The 21,312-nt window shown below is 35.2% G+C and overlaps 1 protein-coding gene across 3 annotated transcripts in view; it reads left to right on the forward strand.

Moving 5' to 3' along the window:
• FSD1L (fibronectin type III and SPRY domain containing 1 like) overlaps positions 1 to 21,312 on the forward strand; it is a 52,941-nt gene that overhangs the window by 16,588 nt on the left and 15,041 nt on the right. For all 3 annotated transcript variants that reach the window (XM_080667942.1, XM_080667943.1, XM_080667941.1), the window contains exons 3-8: positions 396 to 527; positions 2,207 to 2,308; positions 10,141 to 10,163; positions 14,434 to 14,555; positions 16,005 to 16,214; positions 17,367 to 17,465. In XM_080667942.1, coding sequence (XP_080524068.1) covers positions 396 to 527; positions 2,207 to 2,308; positions 10,141 to 10,163; positions 14,434 to 14,555; positions 16,005 to 16,214; positions 17,367 to 17,465 — 688 coding nt within the window. The remainder of the gene's footprint in view (positions 1 to 395; positions 528 to 2,206; positions 2,309 to 10,140; positions 10,164 to 14,433; positions 14,556 to 16,004; positions 16,215 to 17,366; positions 17,466 to 21,312) is intronic.

A 21,312-nucleotide genomic window follows, 5' to 3' on the forward strand; every position in this document is an offset into this window, starting at 1 on the left:
CTTCATTAATGATTCTGATGCACAGTAAAGGTTGAGAACTACTGGCTTAGGGTCTGCCTTTGAGCCTAAAGGTCTGGATAAGTTGTCAACCTTAAAACAACCTTTCACATTGTCCTATGAAAACAGTATTATAAAAGGTGAAGAGAGTATGGGCTATTCCATAAAAAGCTGCTTAACTCATAGTACAGCTGAAATACATATTATCAGCATTAACAGCCAGCTTCTTCGATTTTTTGTGTTTTTAAAGCCTTGTGTCAAATATTAGAATTCTGTTATTTTGATGATGTTAGGCTGAGAGTTTATAATATGTATCTATTCTCTTTTGACAAATATATCTTAGTTTTTAATGTCTGACAGCTCTTCAGTAAAATAATTTTGTTTTGCTTATTAAATAGGAAAATTCTTCTAACATACTTTCAGAGCTAGATGAAGAATTTGATAGTTTATACTCTATATTGGATGAAGTGAAAGAAAGTATGATTAATAGTATCAAGCAGGAACAAGCTCGTAAATCACAAGAGTTACAGGTGAGATCATAAAACTATTTAAATATGAATAATTTTAATCTAATTCTAGATTTATTGAAAGCAAAAATTAGTGAATTTCTGTGTATAACTGCTTTTATCTTGTAGAAGAACGATTCTTACCTTTTTTTGGTCATTAATATCTCATTTTTTAAAATTTGTAATAAAAGCCAATGTGTGATTGACCCTCTTAACCATTTTAAAATGTACAATTCAGTAGTGTTAACTATATTTACATAGTTGTGTAACAGATCTCTAGAACTTTTTCATCTTGCAAACTGAAACTCTATACCCTTGGAACAACTTCCCATTTGCCCCTCCTTCCACTGCCTGGCAACCACTATTGTATTTTCTGTTTTCATTATTTTGACTACCCTAGATCACTCCTATAAGTGGAACCATAAAGCATTTGTCCCTTTTGTGACCAGCTTATTTCACTTAGCATAATGTCCACAAGATTTGTCCATCTTTAGCATGTGCTAGGATTTCCTTCTTTTTTATGACTGAATAATATTTCAATGTATGTACATACCACACTTTCTTTATTCATTTGTCTGTCTATGGATATTTGGGGTTCCTTCTACGTATTGCCTATTGTGAATAATGCTATAGTGAACATGGGTGTACAAATATCTCTTAGAGATTTTGTTTTCAATTCTTTTGGATATATACCCAGAAGTGGGATTGCTGGTTCATAGGGTAATTCTATTTTTAGGTTTTTGAGGAACTTCCGTACTGTTTTCCATGCTGCTATAATATTACATTCCCACTAGCAGTGCACAAGGGTTTTAATTTCTCCACATCCTTGCCAACACTTTCTACTTCCTACTTGTATTGTTATTATTTTATTTGAGATATAATTGACATATAACGTTATTTTAGTTTTAGATGTACAACATAATGATTTGATATTGATATATTATTTAATAATCACCACAATAAATCTAAGTTGATATCCATCACCACATATAGTTACAATTTTTTTTCTTATGGTAAGAACTTTTAAGAGCTACTCTTTTAGCAATTTTCAAATATATAACACACTATTATCAACTATAGTCACCATGCTGTACATTACATCTCCAGAACTTACAACTTGAAGTTCATATCTTTTGATCACCTTTACCCAGTACATGTACTTTCTATTTTTTTGGTAGTGGCCATCCTAATGGATGTGAGGTGATACCTCATTGTAGTTTTGATTTGCATTTCTCTAGTGATTACTGATGTTGAGCATCTTTTCCATTTGTATATATTTTTCAAGAATATCTATTCACATCTTTTGCACATTTTTTAATTGAGTTATTTGTGGGGGTTTTTTGTTGTTGAATTGTAGGAGTTCTTTATGTATTCTGAATATTTATCTCTGCCAGGTATATAACTCACATTTATTTTCTCTCATTTCATGGGTTGCCTTCACTCTATTGATTGTTTCCTTTAATGTGGAGAAGTTTTGGTATAGTCCCGTTTGTCTATTTTTGCTTATGATATTAAGTATAATGTATTAAGATAATGAAAATTTGTTAAAAATATGACTTAGTGATTATCTGCTTCAGTAACTCTCTACAATATTTTTTTCAGTTATTGCTATTAAAATTGTAAGTTCATTATAACAATACTATATATTTAAGATTCTGATGGCAATAGGAAATTTCATTTTAATGATTAATTTTTTTTTCTAGAGTCAGCTTAGTCAATGTAATAATGCCCTGGAGAACTCTGAAGAACTGCTAGAATTTGCAACACGGTCATTAGATATAAAGGAGGCTGAAGAATTTTCAAAGGTACAAAAAAAATCAACCAAAAAATCTACATTAAGCCACTTAAAAAGGAAAGTTTTGAATTAAAAAAATGGTATTTTCCCTTTTAACTTTGGACTTAATCTAAAAAACAAAGTCTAAAAGGAATATAAAGTCTAGTTTTGAATTCCTTTCTCTAAGCTGATTGGTAAACATCACCACTTGATGCAGATGAGCACTGCAATTTAGTGAGATCTTGATACTAAAGTTCTTAATAATGTTCTACCTTTCATCTTAAGAAATGGAATGTTTTATTAAAATATGAAAACGTAGGTCCCTTATTTAGGGGAATGTTTGCTATGAAAATATGAACAGTAGAGTAAAAAGACTGTTAATGTTTTAACCTAGGTCCTGGTGTTTAAGAGATTTTGAATTCTAGTTTCTAGTTTTTATTTTACATAGAGTTGTTTTCCAATGATTACCAGTCGATCAAATCTGTTATATTTTATATACAATAAGGATGTTATAGATATTAAAAATGGTGTGAAAAGAATGGGAATTAAGCTATATAATTATAAAAATATAGACTAGTAATCTTATCAAGCTAAAATATTTTAGTTTGATGTTATTTTTCTTGGTCTTCATGGACAAACTAGTGAGCTGCATTAGTGTTAGAAAGGTGGCTTTATAATCAATTTGTGTCCACCTAATGTTTTCATTTTTATGATTTTTCTGTGAACTTGAAAGTAGAAAAATCTTTCTTGAGAAGGTAACATTTGTTGGTTTATATCCCTACATTTTGAAAATGAACTCTAAAAACTAATTTCTTTTAACAAAATTAATCAAAACAAAAGTTATTTTTCTATAAATCAGTGACCTAATTAATTCTTGAATTTGGAGGTGGGTTGTGAGAACATTCATCTTTGCATTTGGAAGTACTACTATATAAAGTAATTATGAGGAAAATGTATCATACTTTAAGGTACTTAAAAAATATACATACATCACCTATTTAGAGGATATTTATATGATAACCTCATAGCCAAATACATGCAGAAAGCAAAAGATGTCTGAGTCCTCAAGATCAGTGTCACAGAGTTCATGGGCAAGAGACATATCCTCTATTCAATAGCCTCAGAATCTGTTAGCTATTAATATGTACCTGGTACTAAAATTTTTAGTTTTTTTATTTTTGTTCCCTAGCTGTCAAGAGTTCCCTTGTAGTGGCTAGAGCAGCTGTTAATGACAAGGCATAGTCATAGCAGCAGGAATTAATAGCTGAGAGCCTGAGAATGAGGAACAAGACGGGTAAACTATAAAATGTGTGTACAAATACTCAAAGATAACTTGCATTCCAGTAGCATTTAAATAGGGATTGATGCTTGGAAAAATTCTGATAAGTGTTTGTTTTTTCCAAGTTTCTCTCTTCATTCACATTTGAGTCCTTCTCTGCCTTCCTCTCAATGGCTCTCATTCTCCCTTTCTCCTTTTTGTTCTTTCCATCTTTGTTAATTAAAACTTGTTCCCAGCTATTTGTAAATTAGAAAGATTCTGATAAAATAAATCACATTGTGGTTTAAATATATTTCTTAATGTGCCAATTGGCTTATCTTAATAGTTTCGGTTTTGTCTTCCAGCATTTTGAAGTATTGCTTAATAGCTCTTAAACCATTTGGAGATGTGGTGAAATGAATTGTCAGTGTTTCCTAGCCAGAAATCTAAGTTTCTTATTTAAGAAAAATGCTTAACTGAGAGTTGCTTGCAATTATTTTCTGAGTATATCCAAAGAGGATCCAGATAAAGGTTTGATTCCAAGTCAGAACATAAGTTCACTTTCCTGGCCAGCTACATGGATAATAGGCTTGCCCCAAACACCTAATTGCTGAGAGAAAAGGCAAAGATGACTTTGAAGATTAACTGTTGGACTAGCAGTATATTGACAGATATTTGGAAAAAGAAGTTCTTCTAAGGCAGTGGTCGGCAAACTCATTAGTCAACAAAGCCAAATATCAACAGTACAACGATGGAAATTTCTTTTGAGAGCCAAATTTTTTAAACTTAAACTTCTTCTAACGCCACTTCTTCAAAATAGACTCGCCCAGGCTATGGTATTTTGTGGAAGAGCCACACTCAAGGGGCCAAAGAACCGCGTGTGGCTCGCGAGCCGCAGTTTGCTGGCCACTGTCTAAGGTATACTGTTTACAAATGTCCCATATTGAAGTGATTAAATCCAATTAATATGAATAGTTCATGGAGACAAAAAATATCATAGGCTAATATCCACACTGTTAATTTTTTTTAGATTTTGCTATCTTAAAAAAAGAATTTTAAGTATTGATATTTAAATGTACTTCAATATGAAAATTTAGTATGAAGCTATGCTATTTACCAGTAAAAATAGCACAAATGGAAAAATATTTTAGAACATACTTTCACATTTTTTTAGACTGTTATAAGTTTGGTTGACAGTAAATATATGTGGAAAGATCACCAGCAAATGAGATCTGATCATTAACTTTACTTCTGGATGGATAAGTAGCCAAAACCCACCAAACCTGGGTTCTCTGCTAATAGCTGGCCCGCACGACACTGCTTGGACCCTTTGCCAAAATTAATATCCCTATCTTTCCCCACCCCCTGAATCTAGAACTTGAATTCTACTTATGAAGAGCTGAGTCTGTGGGACAATTTTCAAGTCAATATAACTAACCAGGCATTTTATCACAGTCTTGCCACACATAACCCACTTCTTAGACTGGAAAGGATGGAATGGTTACCTGCCCAGGTGCCTACAATGAAATGAAATGTGCAGATTAAGGCAAAAAGGAAATAATATCTTCTACATTTGATCACAGATGAAAAAGGATAATGGGTTTTGTGTATTTCCCAATTCTGACGCATAATCATTGGAATATTGTTCAGTGAGTGTCAGGCTCTGACCACTGGGAGGAGCAAATAAGGAGAGGGATAGAAGCTCCCTCAGTATTTCCAAGGGAGCAGAAGCTGCTTCTGTGGGCCAACGTCAGGAATGTGGGAGAGGAGAGGAGAGGACCTTTACCAAAAGCATGAATGTTTCAGTTATGAAGGCATTTTAAAAACAAATCTAAATATTTGTTAAGAATAGCTCAAGCTACAATTTTTCCCCTCTACTTAATTTGAATGTTTATGTTCTATAAAAATGTAGTCTATTATATAAATGTCCTTAGTCATAGAACAGATGTGAGCAGTACTATATTCAAAGTTTATTTCAAGTTATTTATTATGACTTTGTGGATGTGTTTTTAAAAATAGTTCTTTTTATAAACATTTATATTGAAATTATAAAGCTTCTAATGTATGGAAGCTTGGTATGCAATGTTGTTTTCTTTGAAAGTTGGTATTTTTGCCTAAGGAAAAATAGCATTTTGAAGCTACCTCTTTTCACTCTCTGTGACTGAGTCTTCTTTATTTCCCAAATTATTTTCTTAATATGGTATTTTGGGGGTGAGGGTAGACATCTCAATTATACATTATAAAAAAGTATTGAAAAAGTATTAAGTATTTGCCCCTTATACATTTTCAGATTGTCTCAAGGAAACATTACGAAATTATCTGTCCCAAATCTAGTAGGAAATTTTGAAGTATAAAACAATGGGAACATGTAGATAAGGCTGGAAAAGTTTCTCAGTGTTGTTTGGCATTCAGATTTTACTAGGAATTCTATTGGGCTTTACTGCAAATCAAAATAAGGATAAATCCTCTCAGGCAAATATTAGTTTTGACATATAGCTTTTGCTAGATACATCCTTTGACAGGGTTAATGTATTTTTCTCTCAGCAATTATAATTCAGAAACAGATATATTCTTATTTTGGTTCCTGATTATCAGTGCTCTCTGATTTTAACTAACTCTTTGCTGCCTCTTTTCCATTTCAGCCCATATTTCAGAAAATTCTATTGTTAAAATGCTTAATTTATTTTGGATAATTTTTAAAAGTTATCTACATTTAAGATGGCTTAGGATGGACTTTCAGGGTTGGAAGATATCTTAGTGCTCATTATTTTATATATGAGATAACTGAGTCCTAATAGAGTTAACTAACTTGCTAGTTCATGTGATGGGCTGAAACTCAGATCTTTTAAACTTTGGTCATTGCTTCTTATTTTTTGCCGATGAGTTAAAACAATCTCTGCTGATTGGGAAGAAATTTGGAAATCTCAAATTTTGTTCTGTTTGGGAAAATGATTCATTGAGTACAGTAAGCAAGGCCTAAAACTTCTTTTAACTGTGTTTAGAAAATACTATTCAATTTAGCTGCTCCATAAATAGAATTATTTTAGAGTACTTTGCTTCTAACATCTATCTATATAAAAGCCTAAGTGACTGTTATGACCAGTCACTATGACACGTACTGACCACCAGGGGGCAGATGCTCAACACAGGAGCTGCCCCCTGGTGGTCAGTGCGCTACCACAGCCAACCTCCTGCAGTAGGCCAACCTCCTGTGGTCCCTCCCCCTGTACTGGGCAAGACAGCCCCGATCGCTGGTCAGGCCGAGGGACCCCACCTGTGCACAAATTTGTGCACTGGGCCTCTAGTCTTTCTATAAAAGAAGAAAAATGAGGGTTTAAGAAAGAACATAGAAACAATAAGATCTTAACCTTCAAAGGGCTGGATAAAGTCACGGAAGAGAAAAGTTTTTATATCCACTAATTGCAGATTAAAAATGAGAGATTGGGAAAAGATCTAGTTTGTCTTTATATTTAATTTGAAATTATGAAGAACCATTTGTGATTACTACTACATTGTACTCTTACTACAATTCTTTTTAGGGTCTTAGGTGACAGATTCCTATAACTGATAAAATAAAGATCAGAATTATAAGATTTTGAAAACAATGGAGAGATGGAGGAAGGGAATGAAAGAGACAAAAGGAATCATGTCTGATATGAACAGAGGGAAATGAAGTGTTGGCAAACAATATTTTATTAGAAGATTGAAATAGAAATAGTGATCGAAATTGAAATAGAAAATAGTCATGTTGAGCAAGGTAATATGACTAATACTTCTTGAAGGCTTTCCATTAATACACAGTATCATAACCTAAAATTCTAAATATTCACTGAGGCTTCTTCATAGCTCACTAAGTGGAATTATGTAGTTGCCAATAAATATACTTAATAAGCAGAGATGTTTAAGTGACAAAATGCATAACAGTTGAAATTGAAACTTAGAGGAATCAAGCAACATTGCAACATGTATCTTTTGGACAGTTTTCTGCTTTCGGAGAAGAAATTCCAGAAAAAAAATTAACCTATTTTCCAACTCAAGACATTTTTTTGAAATTGGGCCTTATTAGAGAAATATTTTCAGAATTTGAGACTTTCTACTCTTTATCATTGTACAGAATAACTTTTTCAACCTTCCTGCATTTGCACAGTGAATGTACTATAAAATTTGAACCTAAATAAAAGAAGAAGCAGAGTCTCCAGCTTTACCAACTGAGTATAAATGAACAGTTTTTCCTAAATTAGCTGGCTTTTTATCTATTCATTTCTGGTTTGTCACAAACAGCCAAGTACATTAAATGATAACATGAAAGCTTTATATGCATGTGTACATGTGTACACTTGCATGCACTGAAAAAAATGACACCTTAGTAAATTAAGTAACACTAGAAACAAAATTGAGTAATTATGGTCACTTTAAAAAGCTGTGATGGTCTTTATATTGTTGGGTTATTTGAGAGTGACTGGTTAGTAATATCCCTTTAACCAAGTTCTAAACCAGTTGGGAAATTAGATCTACACTAATAAAAGAGAAACATGCAAATTGACCATCCCTCCACTATGCCCACCAGCCAATCAGGAGCAAGTATGCAAATTAGCCCAACAAAGATGGAAGTTAATTTGCATACACAGGCACGAAGCAAAGACTGAAGACAGCATAGAAGGAAGCCAAGCATTGCAGAAGGGAGCAAAGCTGCGGAGAAGGGAGCAAGGCAGCGGAGACGGGAGGGTGTGAGGCAGCAGAGAAGGGAGCCAGGCAGTGGAGACGGGAGCGAAGCCCACCTCAGTGGGCTTTGCTCCCTTCTCTGCTTCGCTCAGGCCGCAGGAAGCCCTATTCTTGCAGGAATCTTCCTGCAACGGGCATCTAGTAAAACAATAAAGCTAATAAGAGGCCAAATATTGTTAAAACAGTATTGGAGAATTTGGCTTATATCAACGGGCAAACTTTCCTAATTGTAGAAATAGACAGGTTTACCTCAGGTGTCTGTGGGGGTAGCCTGTTTCAGTGAAATTTACTGCATCAAGGGAAAGAACAGAATATATGTTCTCTGTGGGCAAGCAAGCTGCCAGAAAAAGGGAAAGGTGCTGAGCTACTTATTTCTAGTGTCTCCTTCCAAAGTCAGTCAGTCAGATTAGGTCATAGCACCTCCCCAGGAGAAACGAGGGAGCAGAGAGGCTAAGGGATAATGCTAGTGGAGCTTCTCCATATGTGAAGAAACATCAACTACAGAGAAGAGTCTCCTCTTCCCATTGACACTTATATTAAAAGCTTTGGTTTGTAACGCTAGCTGTAATGACAGTATTTAAAAACAAACAAACAATGTAATTGACCACCATAACATTTCTTATCCTAGTAACAAAATAGTGTTATGATTTAAGGAACATATTATAGATGTCACAGCATTGGGTTGTCTGCTGCAGAATGTGAAGCTTAAAAGGGGTCTTTAGAAACAGTAAGACCCAAATCCCTTAATAAAGAAATAGAATGATTAATATACAAGGTCACAGGATTGATTATGATAGTGCTAGAACTGCATCATATGCTGATCTAAATTGCAGTTCTGTTCTTTTGTGTAGAAAGGTTCTCATACCAGAATATTCTAGGATGGGTTTAAAAATGACTGTTAGTAAGAACAATGTTAAAACCGAAGATGAGGGGGCAACAGAAGCTTTGTTATATACATTTACTATTCATTTACATTTAATAATTATTAAGTATTACTGTGTGCCAAGCCTTATGCTAGACACTGGGGATGGAGTGTCGAGTAAAACGTGATCTTCAATGGATATATCATTAATTACTCTGGTCAATATGGAAAAAAAAACTTTTGTTGGATATATTATATTGCATGTGAATGTAAAGGGGATAACAGTTTTTATTTGTATTTTTCTGTGACTGTCACCAAGTAATAGCTGTGTCCCCTTCCTAAACTTATGCTAGCATTCTAAAAAAAAAAAAAAAAAAAAAAAAGTCATCTGAGGGGAGATCCCATTGCTCCAACTATTTTTCAGGTTTCTCCTCTGAATTTTTGCCATTAGAACTTACTCTTTGGGGGTAAAGGAATGTAGAACTGCAGCCTAGATTTATATGTTAGCAGGAAAGCTCTCAGAATACAGTCTTTGCCCAGTGAAGGCATAGAGAGAAAACTTGGAGCAATCATTATGAAGTGGTGAGAGAGGTCTCTGAAGAAAAATTGGAGAGCAGATTGGAAATATGTAAGAAATCGATCAGAATGCATAGAAATCGGTGCCCACGAAGGAGAGGGGTGGTTCTAGTGGGGGAGTGTCTGACTGAATGAAAGTGGAGGTGTGTTATGATAATTTTAAGGTAAGAAAAAACATTTGTAGTCATCTGGTTTTAGTTGGAAGTGTTTGTTTTCCCTCCTTTTAAGGTGGTGTATATGGGGTCTAGATTTTCTACTGTAATTCTAACATCACATTATGCAAGCTGATACAAACTGTACAAATTTCCTATAATTTATGTTTTGGTGAATATGAACTAATCTGTTCCAGGGTTTATATCCTAACTTTTCTTGCATGTCACTGCCATTGAAACTTGCATGAAAAGCACTAACTGCCTTCTTTCTCTCCTCCCTGATCTGCTCCAAGGCTGCCAGACAGATCAAGGATAGGTATGGAATAAAACCTACATTTTTATTTGTGTTGATATTGAAATCAGAAATGAAATTCAAGAACAGTTTCTTGCTAGACTCTTAGTTAAGACAAAAATACCTAAAGGTCAAATAAAAAAATATATCTTCTGCATATTTTCAGAAATAAGCAATATGTTAGTAAAATTTTTTAAAAACATAGTTGTGGACAATTATGTACTTCCAAAAGAATTTCATTTCTGGTATAATATAGTTAGTTTTAGTATTAGTTTTACTACAGTTCTTAATTGACTATGCTAATGGTGGGGAACCAATTTGAATAATTAAAAAAATATTCCTGGAATGCATTTTTTGTTGTTCTTAAATTTTATATGGGTGTCACAGCATTTTAGATCGTCTTCAGTAGCTAAAGCTCTCTCACTGCTCTCCTGGTTAACACCTTTGTATTCTCGTTTCATCCTGTTCCTGGTGCCATCTCTTTCTCTTTCTAATGCCACTACTACCCGTTTATGGGAAGAGAATATTACAGAAAATAATGAAAGACTCTAGTTTATAAGGTCTCTCTCATTGATAGAGTCAGGATTAAGAAAGGAAACTGAGTACTTGCTGTAATGAATACACCAAAAGGCTAAAGGAGCTGCTGGCAATTTTGGATTGGGTTGCCACAAGAGGGATGGCTCTGATCTGCCTGGCTAGTCACGGACCATTGACTCCAGTGAGGTGATCACTTAGGTTTCTTCATTGGAGGATTGTGAGAGTCTCTGAAAGGCACAGCTCTTCAAATCCCCACTCTGAATCCTAGGTGAAATTATTCTTCATCAGATAATTTAAAAATTATTCATTGTAGGTTGTGTGAAAACCAGTGTCTCTGTTGTTAATCTTGGCTGAAGACTTCAATTTTGGCTTTCTCTCATGGCTGTTTATTTGACTAGAGGCAAGATTCACATGACAGTCATAGAATTTTTAGTACAAATATTAATTTTTATATTTTTTGTAAATTTTATATTAGGGATTGATTAAAAACATGGATCATTGTTATAAATCCTAAATGTAGAAAGGAGATTATGAGAGTTTGAAGGTGAAAATATGGGTGTTTGAGGATTGGATGCTAGGTAGTTTTTTTGGATAAGGTAGTTTTGGGTTGTGTTTGTTGGAATTCACTGTGAGCGATCCTTCTTCCCACCCTGGCTAGATAATTCTTCTATTTAGCCACCTACTCCAATTCGAGCTCTGGTCCCTGATTATCTGGGCTAGAAGTCACTGCCTAATCAGGCTTTGGGCTGTCCAAAGACTTTCTGAGAGACCTTGCAATATCCTCCCTTGTTCTTCTCTATGGTTTTGTGCTTCCCGGAATTCTGTCCTTACCCCTGACCATCCAGATTTGTTTGTCAGAATTTAGTGTTATGATCAGTGTTCACGGCTGAATGTATTCTTCAGTGAAACTTGATTTCTTTTCCTCTTCTAAGCCAGCTTGTTGGCTTGATTTCATCAGTATCCAAGGGATCTCAGATGTCAGAGTTTATTTTTTTGGCCAGAGCAAACACCATTTGTTTGTTTGTTTTGTTTTGTTTTGTTTTTCAGAGTCTATACTGTTTTTTTAGACTGCCCACAAAATGTTTACTTCTTACCTAAGGAACATTTCTGGGTTTGGGTTTAATTTTTAAGCTTGATTTTTAGTTTCATGATGTCCAGTTTCTCTGATACAGTTTGTAGGTGCTTCCAGGAAACAAGCTTCTGGAATTACATTATTGCTGTTCATAATATGAAAACAGAGTCATAATAAAATAATTATTTTTACTAAGTGAAGAAAAGATTATTCCCTTTTATGAAGTTGAAAGTGGTATTTTAAGGAAGAGTGTGTAACATCTGAGCAAGGAATCAAATACATGAAAATGAAAGTATCTGTGAGAACTCAGTATTATCATTTGGAATGACAGAAGTTGTACAGGAGGAATAATGGAGTGACAGGAAACACTAAAGACAGAAATGAGAAGATAATACATAGCGGATCTCTTTACAAAGCACTGGTATACACGTCTAGGTGCTTAGTAATGTTGGAAGATGATTACTTGAGGTATATTGTGGGAGTTACTGGTTTTTGAAGGAAAGGGGTCATGAAAGGAAGAGTTGTTAATTAGGTAGGAAGTTTGAGGAAATTAAAAATGTCCATCTATATATTTTGCAGTTATTTTATCTTTGCAGAAATAAAATGGAGAAGTGTGAGCCTTGTATTCAGCTTTACTATTAGAAATAAATCAAGAAAGTCAGGGTGAATTAAAACATTTGTAATGACATGGATCCTGTAATACAATTATCTATGGATTTCAGATTATTAGTTTGGGCTCTGATGCACAATTGTCTAAATGTATTCAGTTTAAAAATAAAATGTTCAGTCTTTTGAAAGATTATAGCATTGTTATACATCTAACTTGATTTATGGAGACTGAAATTTTCATTGACTAGAAAATGAAGGTCATTATTCTTGTTTTTTAGGCTTTAATAGACCTTTCTATTGCTTTTTGGGAGAACGTTCTTTTTCTTTGAGGCCTTAGTGATTAAATAAAGTTTTGCAGGTAAAGTTTCAGAATTAAATTTCCTAAAATACTTTCAGATATTTTTTTCTCAAAAGTTCAAAAAATGCATTTTAATAATCAGGTTTAGAAGCAACTAAGTAGGTTCAAACCCATTCATTGATCCTATGGGCATTTACTAAGTACCTATCTGAATATAGCTCTCTCAGAAGTCTTTGAATCAAAAGATACTTGGGGATGTAAAGAACAAAAGTATGTAAGACTCCTTATTGATATCATCTGAAATTTTATTATTGAGAACCAGAAGCTTAAAGTAATATGTGAGAAATACTCAGTGTTATGACTGGAGTTCAGTAAGTGTGAGTTTCCTTCTCCATAAATTGTATTTAAGTATAACACTTTCTTCTTGATAAATATATCAGTTAACTTTGTTTCTAAATAACGTGATTACTTTCCTAGTTTTAAAAGTAACTGAATACAGCAACAGTTAGACATTTTTTCATCCTAAAATGACAGCAACAAGTTTGATATCTTTTAAATCATTGATTTCTAGAGTAGATTTGGCAGATCTGAATGACTAGGCCTGCTATTCTCTTCGTTCCTCTAGCGCTATTTACTTCCTCTCCCAAATTGTGTACTAGGAGGACAATACTCATGAATATTACTTTTGTATTATTCTTTGACAAAAGATAATAAAGGAAGTTACTATGTGATTCTTGTGGAAATTCATTATAATATGAAAAACTGAAATTTGAGACAAAAATGACAAATTATTAGAACATGATAATTTTTAATATATATTTTTAAAATATATTTTTATTGATTTCAGAGAGGAAGGGAGAGAGAGATAGAAACATCCATAATGAGAGAGAATCATTGATCGGCTGCCTCCTGCACACCCCACACTGGGATCCAGCCCGCAACCTGGGCATGGGACTGGGAATCGAACTGTGACCTCCTGGTTCATAGGTCGATGCTCAACCACTGAGTTACGTCGGCTGGGCCAGAACATAATTTCTTTTCTTTCCAGTTTTAATTGACAGAACAGGTTCCCCATACTGTGGATTAAATGAGGTCTGGTATGGCTTCTTTCTTTTTTTTTTTTTAGTTTTTTTTTTTATACCACATTCATCTAATAAATATTTCTTGAACTCCTGCTATTTCTATGTGTGGTTTCACAGTGGTATTTCTCCTGTATCCTTCCATGTAGCTGATGTTGACAATCAGAGTGACACCTACTAGTGATTTTACTTCTCTCCTTTCTCATCCTCTTAGCAGCTACCAAGCTATCCAGTATTTGGTCAGTGTACCTCTACTCTTATTTGAGGACACATGGAGTAGCTGTTACTACTAGGAAGAATGTTTGAATCAGGGTATATGTACAGATCGTCATTTGGCATATGAAAAGGAGTGAGGCTGGCATCAGGAAGTCAGTAAGCTTGAGTGTACAGAGATTTAGATGGCTGTTGGTTCTGTTAAAGATGATTTATATTGAATATTTGTCTCTTGTGATACTTGTATTTATATTCAGTTTTATAAAACTGGCTGGAGGAAAGTTTCTTTAAATTTAAAAACACTTTACAGTTTTTTTATTGAGTTAATTTTCAAAGACTAAGCAAATTTCTATTTTCGTTTTGTTATCTTTGTTAAAAGTTCTGAAATCACTAGAGTGAAATCATTTCTATCTTTTCATTTTATAAGTTAAATATATGGTACTTTCCATTCTTTTATTTTTAAAAGCATGTTTGTATTTGCCGTAGAGTAACGATGGCTTCAGCCTTTCGCCTTTCTTTGAAACCAAAGGTCAGTGACAACATGACTCATTTAATGGTGGATTTTTCTCAGGAAAGACAGATGTTGCAGACTTTGAAGTTTTTGCCAGGTGAGTAAGTGTATATATTTCATGTAAATTTATAGATAAAAATATTTTTTCTGCAAGATTTTTCTGTATAAACATTGGAATGTAAATATAAAGAAATATAGCATAATTTTTTTCCTTCTAGGAATAATTAAATTTGCTAGACTTCATTTTTAGAGAATTATTTTACTGGTAGTTAAAATTCCATTTTTAAGAATCCCATTAAGGGATATATTTTATTGTTAGTTTGACACAGTAGTACACCACAATGTAATGCACTGGATCCTGCACCCAGACTTCTTAGATTTTAATCCTGGCTGCCACTTACTTGCTATAATCGTTTGCTAATTTCAGGAAATTTTTCATTGATTCTTTGGGTTTTCTCCATAGATAATCATGTCACCAGCAAATAAAGACAGTTGTATTTCTTCCTCCGTAATCTATATACCTTTTACTTCCTTTTCTTGTCTTACTGCATTTACTAAAACTTTCAGTACACTGTTGGATAGCAGTGTCACTAAAACTTTTTTTAGTGACAAAATGTTTAAATACAATACCTGCACAGTTTCACACATTTCAGACACATCTGTATCAGTGGAGGACCACATTCTCCAATTAGATTGTTGATATGTAAATGAAACATCTGTTAATGTTGAGGAGCTATAGAAAAATCTCTTTTATGGAAAATAAGTTGATTAATGTTCATACATGTTAATTGTGGCTCATTTATCCTTATTTATTTTAATGATTCAGAAAACTCTTTGAAAAACACTTCAAAATTCTTAAGTATTTGGGGGTTGAGGAGTTCATTTTTGATTAGTGCTAAGGAATTATAATTATTTTATAAACAAGATTTTTAAAATACATTGAAAATATCTTGAATTATTTTAATTATTGGAGTTAAAGCAAGTTATTTTCTCAATAGTGGTTTAATTTATAGTCTACAGCTGTTTGAAATAGTTTAAAGGAACATGTTCAGAAGTAACAAGTCATTCTTGATTCTTTATTCTTAGCGTGTTTGAATTGCTTTTTGCTAACTAGGATTTAATAAACTTTGAATAAGTCTATGAAAAAACTTTTAAACATGAATTTTTAAACAGAGCTCTGAAAAACATATTATATGTTTTTCTCTTCTCTTAGCCTGACTCAATTGAATAGTTCAAAAGCAACATGAAAAACCATAGTTTGAATGACAGACATAAATATTGGATTACTGCCCTAGCTGGTTTGGCTCAGTGGATAGAGCATCGGCTTGCGGACTGAAGGGTCCCAGGTTCGATTACGGTCAAGGAAGGGCACATGCCCAGGTTGTGGGCTCGATTCCCGGGTGGGGGGGGGGCATGCAGGAGGCAGCCAATCAATGATTCTCTCTCATCATTGATGTTTCTATCTCTCTGTCCCTTCCTCTCTGAAATCAATAAAAAAATATTGGATTAGTACTATAATAAATTAGCCTTTTTCTTCTTTCTTCAGTTCCCAAAGCTCCAGAGATAGATCCAGTAGAGTGTTTGGTGGCTGACAATGCTGTAACAGTAGCTTGGAGAATGCCAGAAGAAGATAATAAGATTGACCATTTTATACTGGAATATAGGAAAACTAATTTTGATGGACTTCCACGTGTAAAGGATGAGCGATGCTGGGACATAATTGATAATATAAAGGGTACCGAATATACACTGTCAGGTAAAATGACTGCATTTCATGAATCTTTCTCAGAAAATAAATATAATTGAGGAAATATTTTGAGTTACTTTAAAAGATAATGTTAAGTTTCTTTAGCCAATTTTTTATGTATTCATTATAGAAGTGAATTTCTCTTCCATAATTTAAATTACTTATGGATATTTGCAACCTGGTAAAACAATGTATGTAGAACAAGCATGAAGGGATGTTCTGGAAACAATATTTCTGAATAACATTTAATTTTTACCTATGTTTTCTAACAACCCAAAAACTATCAACTTTCCAAATGTACACACTTCTCCACAAATATTGTTGCCTTTAATCCTTTTAGGATTACCTTCACAGTAATACTTAGAGTAGAACTGTGACTTGGTATTCGAAATTTGTTTGTTAGCCTTTTGAAAGTCTTTAAAAAGATATCTCCATATATAGGGGACCTTGGGTATTTGAAATGACTGAATGTTGCCTGATTTGGTAAATGCTTCTTATGGATGATCAATAACATTAGTAACTTAACCATTATTGAACACTTACCAGTTGTCAGGAGCTAGGCTGAAATGTATTACACAGTACATCTCAATTAACCAGTGTAATACATCTCATTTAGTATGTAGAATTATGAGGTTGGTTTTATTATTTCTGTTTTACAGATTTAAAACTGTAGCTCTGTCATGTTGTTGAAAGTCCCACAGCTAGTAATTTTTAGACTATTTTAATCTAGACATGACTAACTTCAGAGTTTTGCTATTAATCCATATGCTTCACTTTTCTTTAAATTTATTTTTCACAAAAAATGACAGTGTTTCATAAATATAAAATTCCTTAGGGAGTTTACTTTCTAGAAATTGAATATGTTATTTTAAATTCCAGCTTCTGTTCTTTAATACATTAGTTTTAATGAGGCCTGACCTCTTATCACTAGGTTTTAAAAAAATTCATTGATAAACTGTATAACATTTCTTTTGAAAAAACAATAGATAAATCATTATTCCTCTGATTTCAGACATTATTACTGTTTTAACAAATTTATATTCTTCCTGAGTAAAGAAAAAGTTCCACGAAGGGAAAAATGTCTGTCTGAAGGTTCATACTCCTACTTTTGGAGTAGATTTCTTTACTTTTCATGTCTGAAAACCATTTTCGTTTTTTCAGGTTTAAGGTTTGATTCAAAGTATATGAATTTCAGAGTGCGAGCTTGTAACAAAGCTGTGGCTGGAGAGTGTTCTGACCCAGTGACTCTAGAGACCAAAGGTAAAGTCAGTAGCTATATATGCAGCATCTGGATTTATCTGAGGCATGGTTCTATCTCTCCTCCCCTCACCCAGAATTCCCAACAATAGGAATTTTAAGATGGAGAAATTAGGACTATAGTAGTGGTTTCATTAGTTTTTCCTTTATCATGGTATTCAGATAGGTAAAATAGACTGAGATGATAGTGTTATATTCTCAGGTGGCTGCTTAGTTTACAAATTTCAGTTTAGTATCCTATATAATAATCCTATAAAATAAAGAGGTAATATGCAAATTGACCCTCATGCCCTCACACAAGATGGCCACCCCTATGTGGCCAAAGATGGCTGCCACAAAATGGCCGGCAGGGGAGGGTAGTTGTGGGTGATCAGGCCAGCAGGGGAGGGCAGTTAGGGGCGACTGGGCCTGTAGGGGAGGGCAGTTAGTGGCAACCAGGCCAGCAGGGGAGGGCAGTTGGGGGCAACCAGGCCAGCAGGGGAGGGCAGTTAGGGGTGACCAGGCCGTCAGGGGAGGGCAGTTAGGGGTGACCAAGCTGGCAGGGGAAGACAGTTGGGGGGATCCAGGCCTGCAGGGGAGGACAGTTGCGGGGGACCAGGCCTGCAGGGGAGGGCAGTTGGGGGCAATCGGGCCGGCAGGGGAGCAGTTAGGCGTCGATCAGGCTGGCAGGGGAGTGATTAGGGGGTTATCAGGCTGGCAGGCAGGCGAGCGGTTGGAAGCCAGCAGTCCCAGATTGTGAGAGGAATGTCCGACTGCCGGTTTAGGCCTGATCCCTGTGGGATGGGGCCTAAACTGGCAGTCAGACATGCCCCAAGGGATCCCAGATTGGAGAGGGAGCAGACTGGGCTGAGGGACACCCCCCCCCCCATGCACGAATTTTGTGCACTGGGCCTCTAGTAAATACATAAACATCATTGAGATGTGTCCAATGTTTCCCCAGGGAATGGATTATGGCTCAGTAATGGGGAAGTGCCTTTTCATTTAGTTCAGGTTCTCTGTTTTCTTAAGTCTTATTGTAGAAATTAACATTTATATAGTTTATTAATGTTTACAAATCACTCTGACAGTTCTTCATTTGATCATTAAGACCATTCTGAGAGATCAGTAGAATAGGTATTCCTGATAGCCATTTTGCAGAAGAACGTGAAGTTTAAATATGTTAAATGACTTGTTTATGATACCTGGAACTAGCTTGGAAAGATGTGAATAAGAATCTGTTTCAAGTTCTGTGCCAACCCCTTTGAGGGCATGAATTTAGGTGCCTAAAGTCTATGAGATCAATTTGGATTTAATTAAAACTCCCTAGAGTTTTATTTTAACTCTCATATTTTAATACAGAAGATTTTTCAGATATTTACCAATTTGAAGTTCATAATGCTGGAGATCATCCCAGTTGTGAGATGATAATTGAGTGGGTTTAATTCCAGAATCAGATTCCACACATCTCTGTGGTGTTTATGTATTTATACTAAACAGATTTGTAAACTAAGGGTTTGTAGAGAAAGACTAGTTGATTCTAGTGTTTTCAAACATTTCTCACTATGGGATAGACCCCCTGGGGTGTGGATAGACTGAAAATCAACCCTGAGGCCTATTGAACAGTGATTTTGAACTTCAGGGAGATCCAGAATAAACTCTGTCTTTTAAATAGCGATGGGTCACAGATTTTCTAAAGCTATTCCATAGCACAGGAGTGGCTATTAATGAGAGCAGGAGCTCCAGACGAAAAGTCCAGATTTTAAAAATATGACATGTTGAACAATTGTTTATTGATTTTCTTGGCCTGCTGCATGCAGTCCTTGTTGACCAACCAATAGAAATAAGTGTATAAACAAAGAACTGGAGAGAAAAGGAGAGGGATGGAGATTAAATAGTTGAGGACTACCAAAATTCATATCCTGCTACCTATGGTGCTTGATGTGAAAAATAGTGAACATTATCTGTCTCTCCAGTGTATGTGGCACTATTTCTTCTATCATTAGAATTGTGATGCATAACATAAGTTTTTATGAACAGAATTTTAAAAGTATAGTATCTCTTCTTGTAAAGGTAAATGATATGATATTAATTACAATTTACTCTGTGGACTCAAATAATAATGGCTATAATGTTTTATAATACCAAGAAAGCAGCCACCGATACACATTGAACCCTTGAAATATTCCTGTACTCTGAGTTTCTTAGTACTTTGTTATCATAGATTTTTAAAGATATGGAAACTAATATCTAGCTATATTATAAGGCTTATATAAGAGACAGGACTAACATTTGACATCTCACTGTTGGAGCTGGTCTTTTTTAAAAACAAACAACTGTACAGTATTATCCCTTTTACCTTAGTCTCTATGACTCAGGTCCCATAAAAGGAATAGTGAGAGAGAGAGAGAGAGAGAGAGAGAGAGAGAGAGAGAGAGAGAGAGAGATTACACCCCCAGGATTAAAACCCATGTCTTTTCATTTGGATGCTGTGGTATTTGATAAGTCTGGTCTCAAGTGACTTGGAGGTGATACCTTTTCTGCCACTATTTACTCCATCCTTCTCCATTGTATGACACATTAGAGAACTGCCTGAGGAATTTTTACTTTCCTTTTTAAAATTATTTTTTTAAAACCAGCCTTTCAATTTTAACAAGTAACTGAGAATTGATGGCACCTTTGAGTTAGATCCACTTTTTCATTCTCTCAAAAATGTGAATGCCCTTACATGCATTAAATTACCTAATAGCTAATATAGAGGTTAACCCTGTTTTCTTTTTTATATATATACTGGAGGCCTGGTGCACAGATTTGTGCACCGGTAGGGTCCCTCAGCCTGCGCCCTCTTGCAATCTGGGAACCCTTGGGGGATGTCGGAGGCCCGGTGCATGAATCCATGCACTGGGCCTCTAATATGCATATAAGATCTTTGGTTAATCTCTTCCTGCCCTCCCCCCTCCCCGCTTCCTTCTGAGATTCATCAGTCTGTTCCATGTTTCCATGCCTGTGCATTGAGTGTCTGCCCTCTGGTGGTGTCATAGCTACTAGTCAAACAGTCGGACACTTAGCATATTAGCCTTTTATACCTATAGATATGTTTTTATGGACTTTAGAGAGAGGAAGAGAGAAATAGAAACATTCTATATAAGCGTAGTATGCAAATTGTCCCCTCCACCGAGAGTTCTTCCGGGAGTTTGACCAGGGGGTGGGGCTGGCCGGGGGAAGGGAGGGAGGCCCCAGCCAGCAGCAGTGGCAGCCAGCGGCAGGTGGCCAGGGTCAGGGGGCGAGGGAGGAAGTATCCAGCCAGCATTTCACGCACTGGGCCTCTAGTAAATGATGAGAGAGAATCATCAGTCACTGAAAACCCACGCATGTGCCCTGACCAGGAATCGAACCATGACCATCTGGTTCATGAGTTGATGCTCAACCACTGAGCCATACCAATTGGGCAAACCTCTTTCCTTAAGGCAGTTCATTCTTGGTAGTGCAGTGTCTCTATTTTGCTTAATCCTAACTTTTTTTAAAAAACACATTTCTTTATTGATTTAAGAGAGGAAGGGAGAGAGAGCAAGAGACAGAAACATCAATGATGAGAGCGTATCATTGATCATGCTGCCTCCTGCATGGTCCCCACTATGGATCGAGCCCTCAATCTAGGCATGTGCCCTTGGCCAGAATTGAACCTGGGACCCCTCAGTCCGCAGGTCAGTGCTCCATCCACTAAGCCAAACCAGCCAGGGCCTAACTTTTTAGTAACCTATCTATTAAGGCATTCTAGTTCCATTTTTACTGAAAAGCTGAATTATTTCTTCCTTTTGTAAGTTCATGTCTGTTCACATGGAGATTTTGAAATCTATTAACTTGCATAGCATGA

The sequence above is a fragment of the Plecotus auritus genome, assembly GCF_963455305.1.
Source record: "Plecotus auritus genome assembly, chromosome: 5".
Classification (NCBI taxonomy): Eukaryota; Metazoa; Chordata; class Mammalia; order Chiroptera; family Vespertilionidae; genus Plecotus; species Plecotus auritus.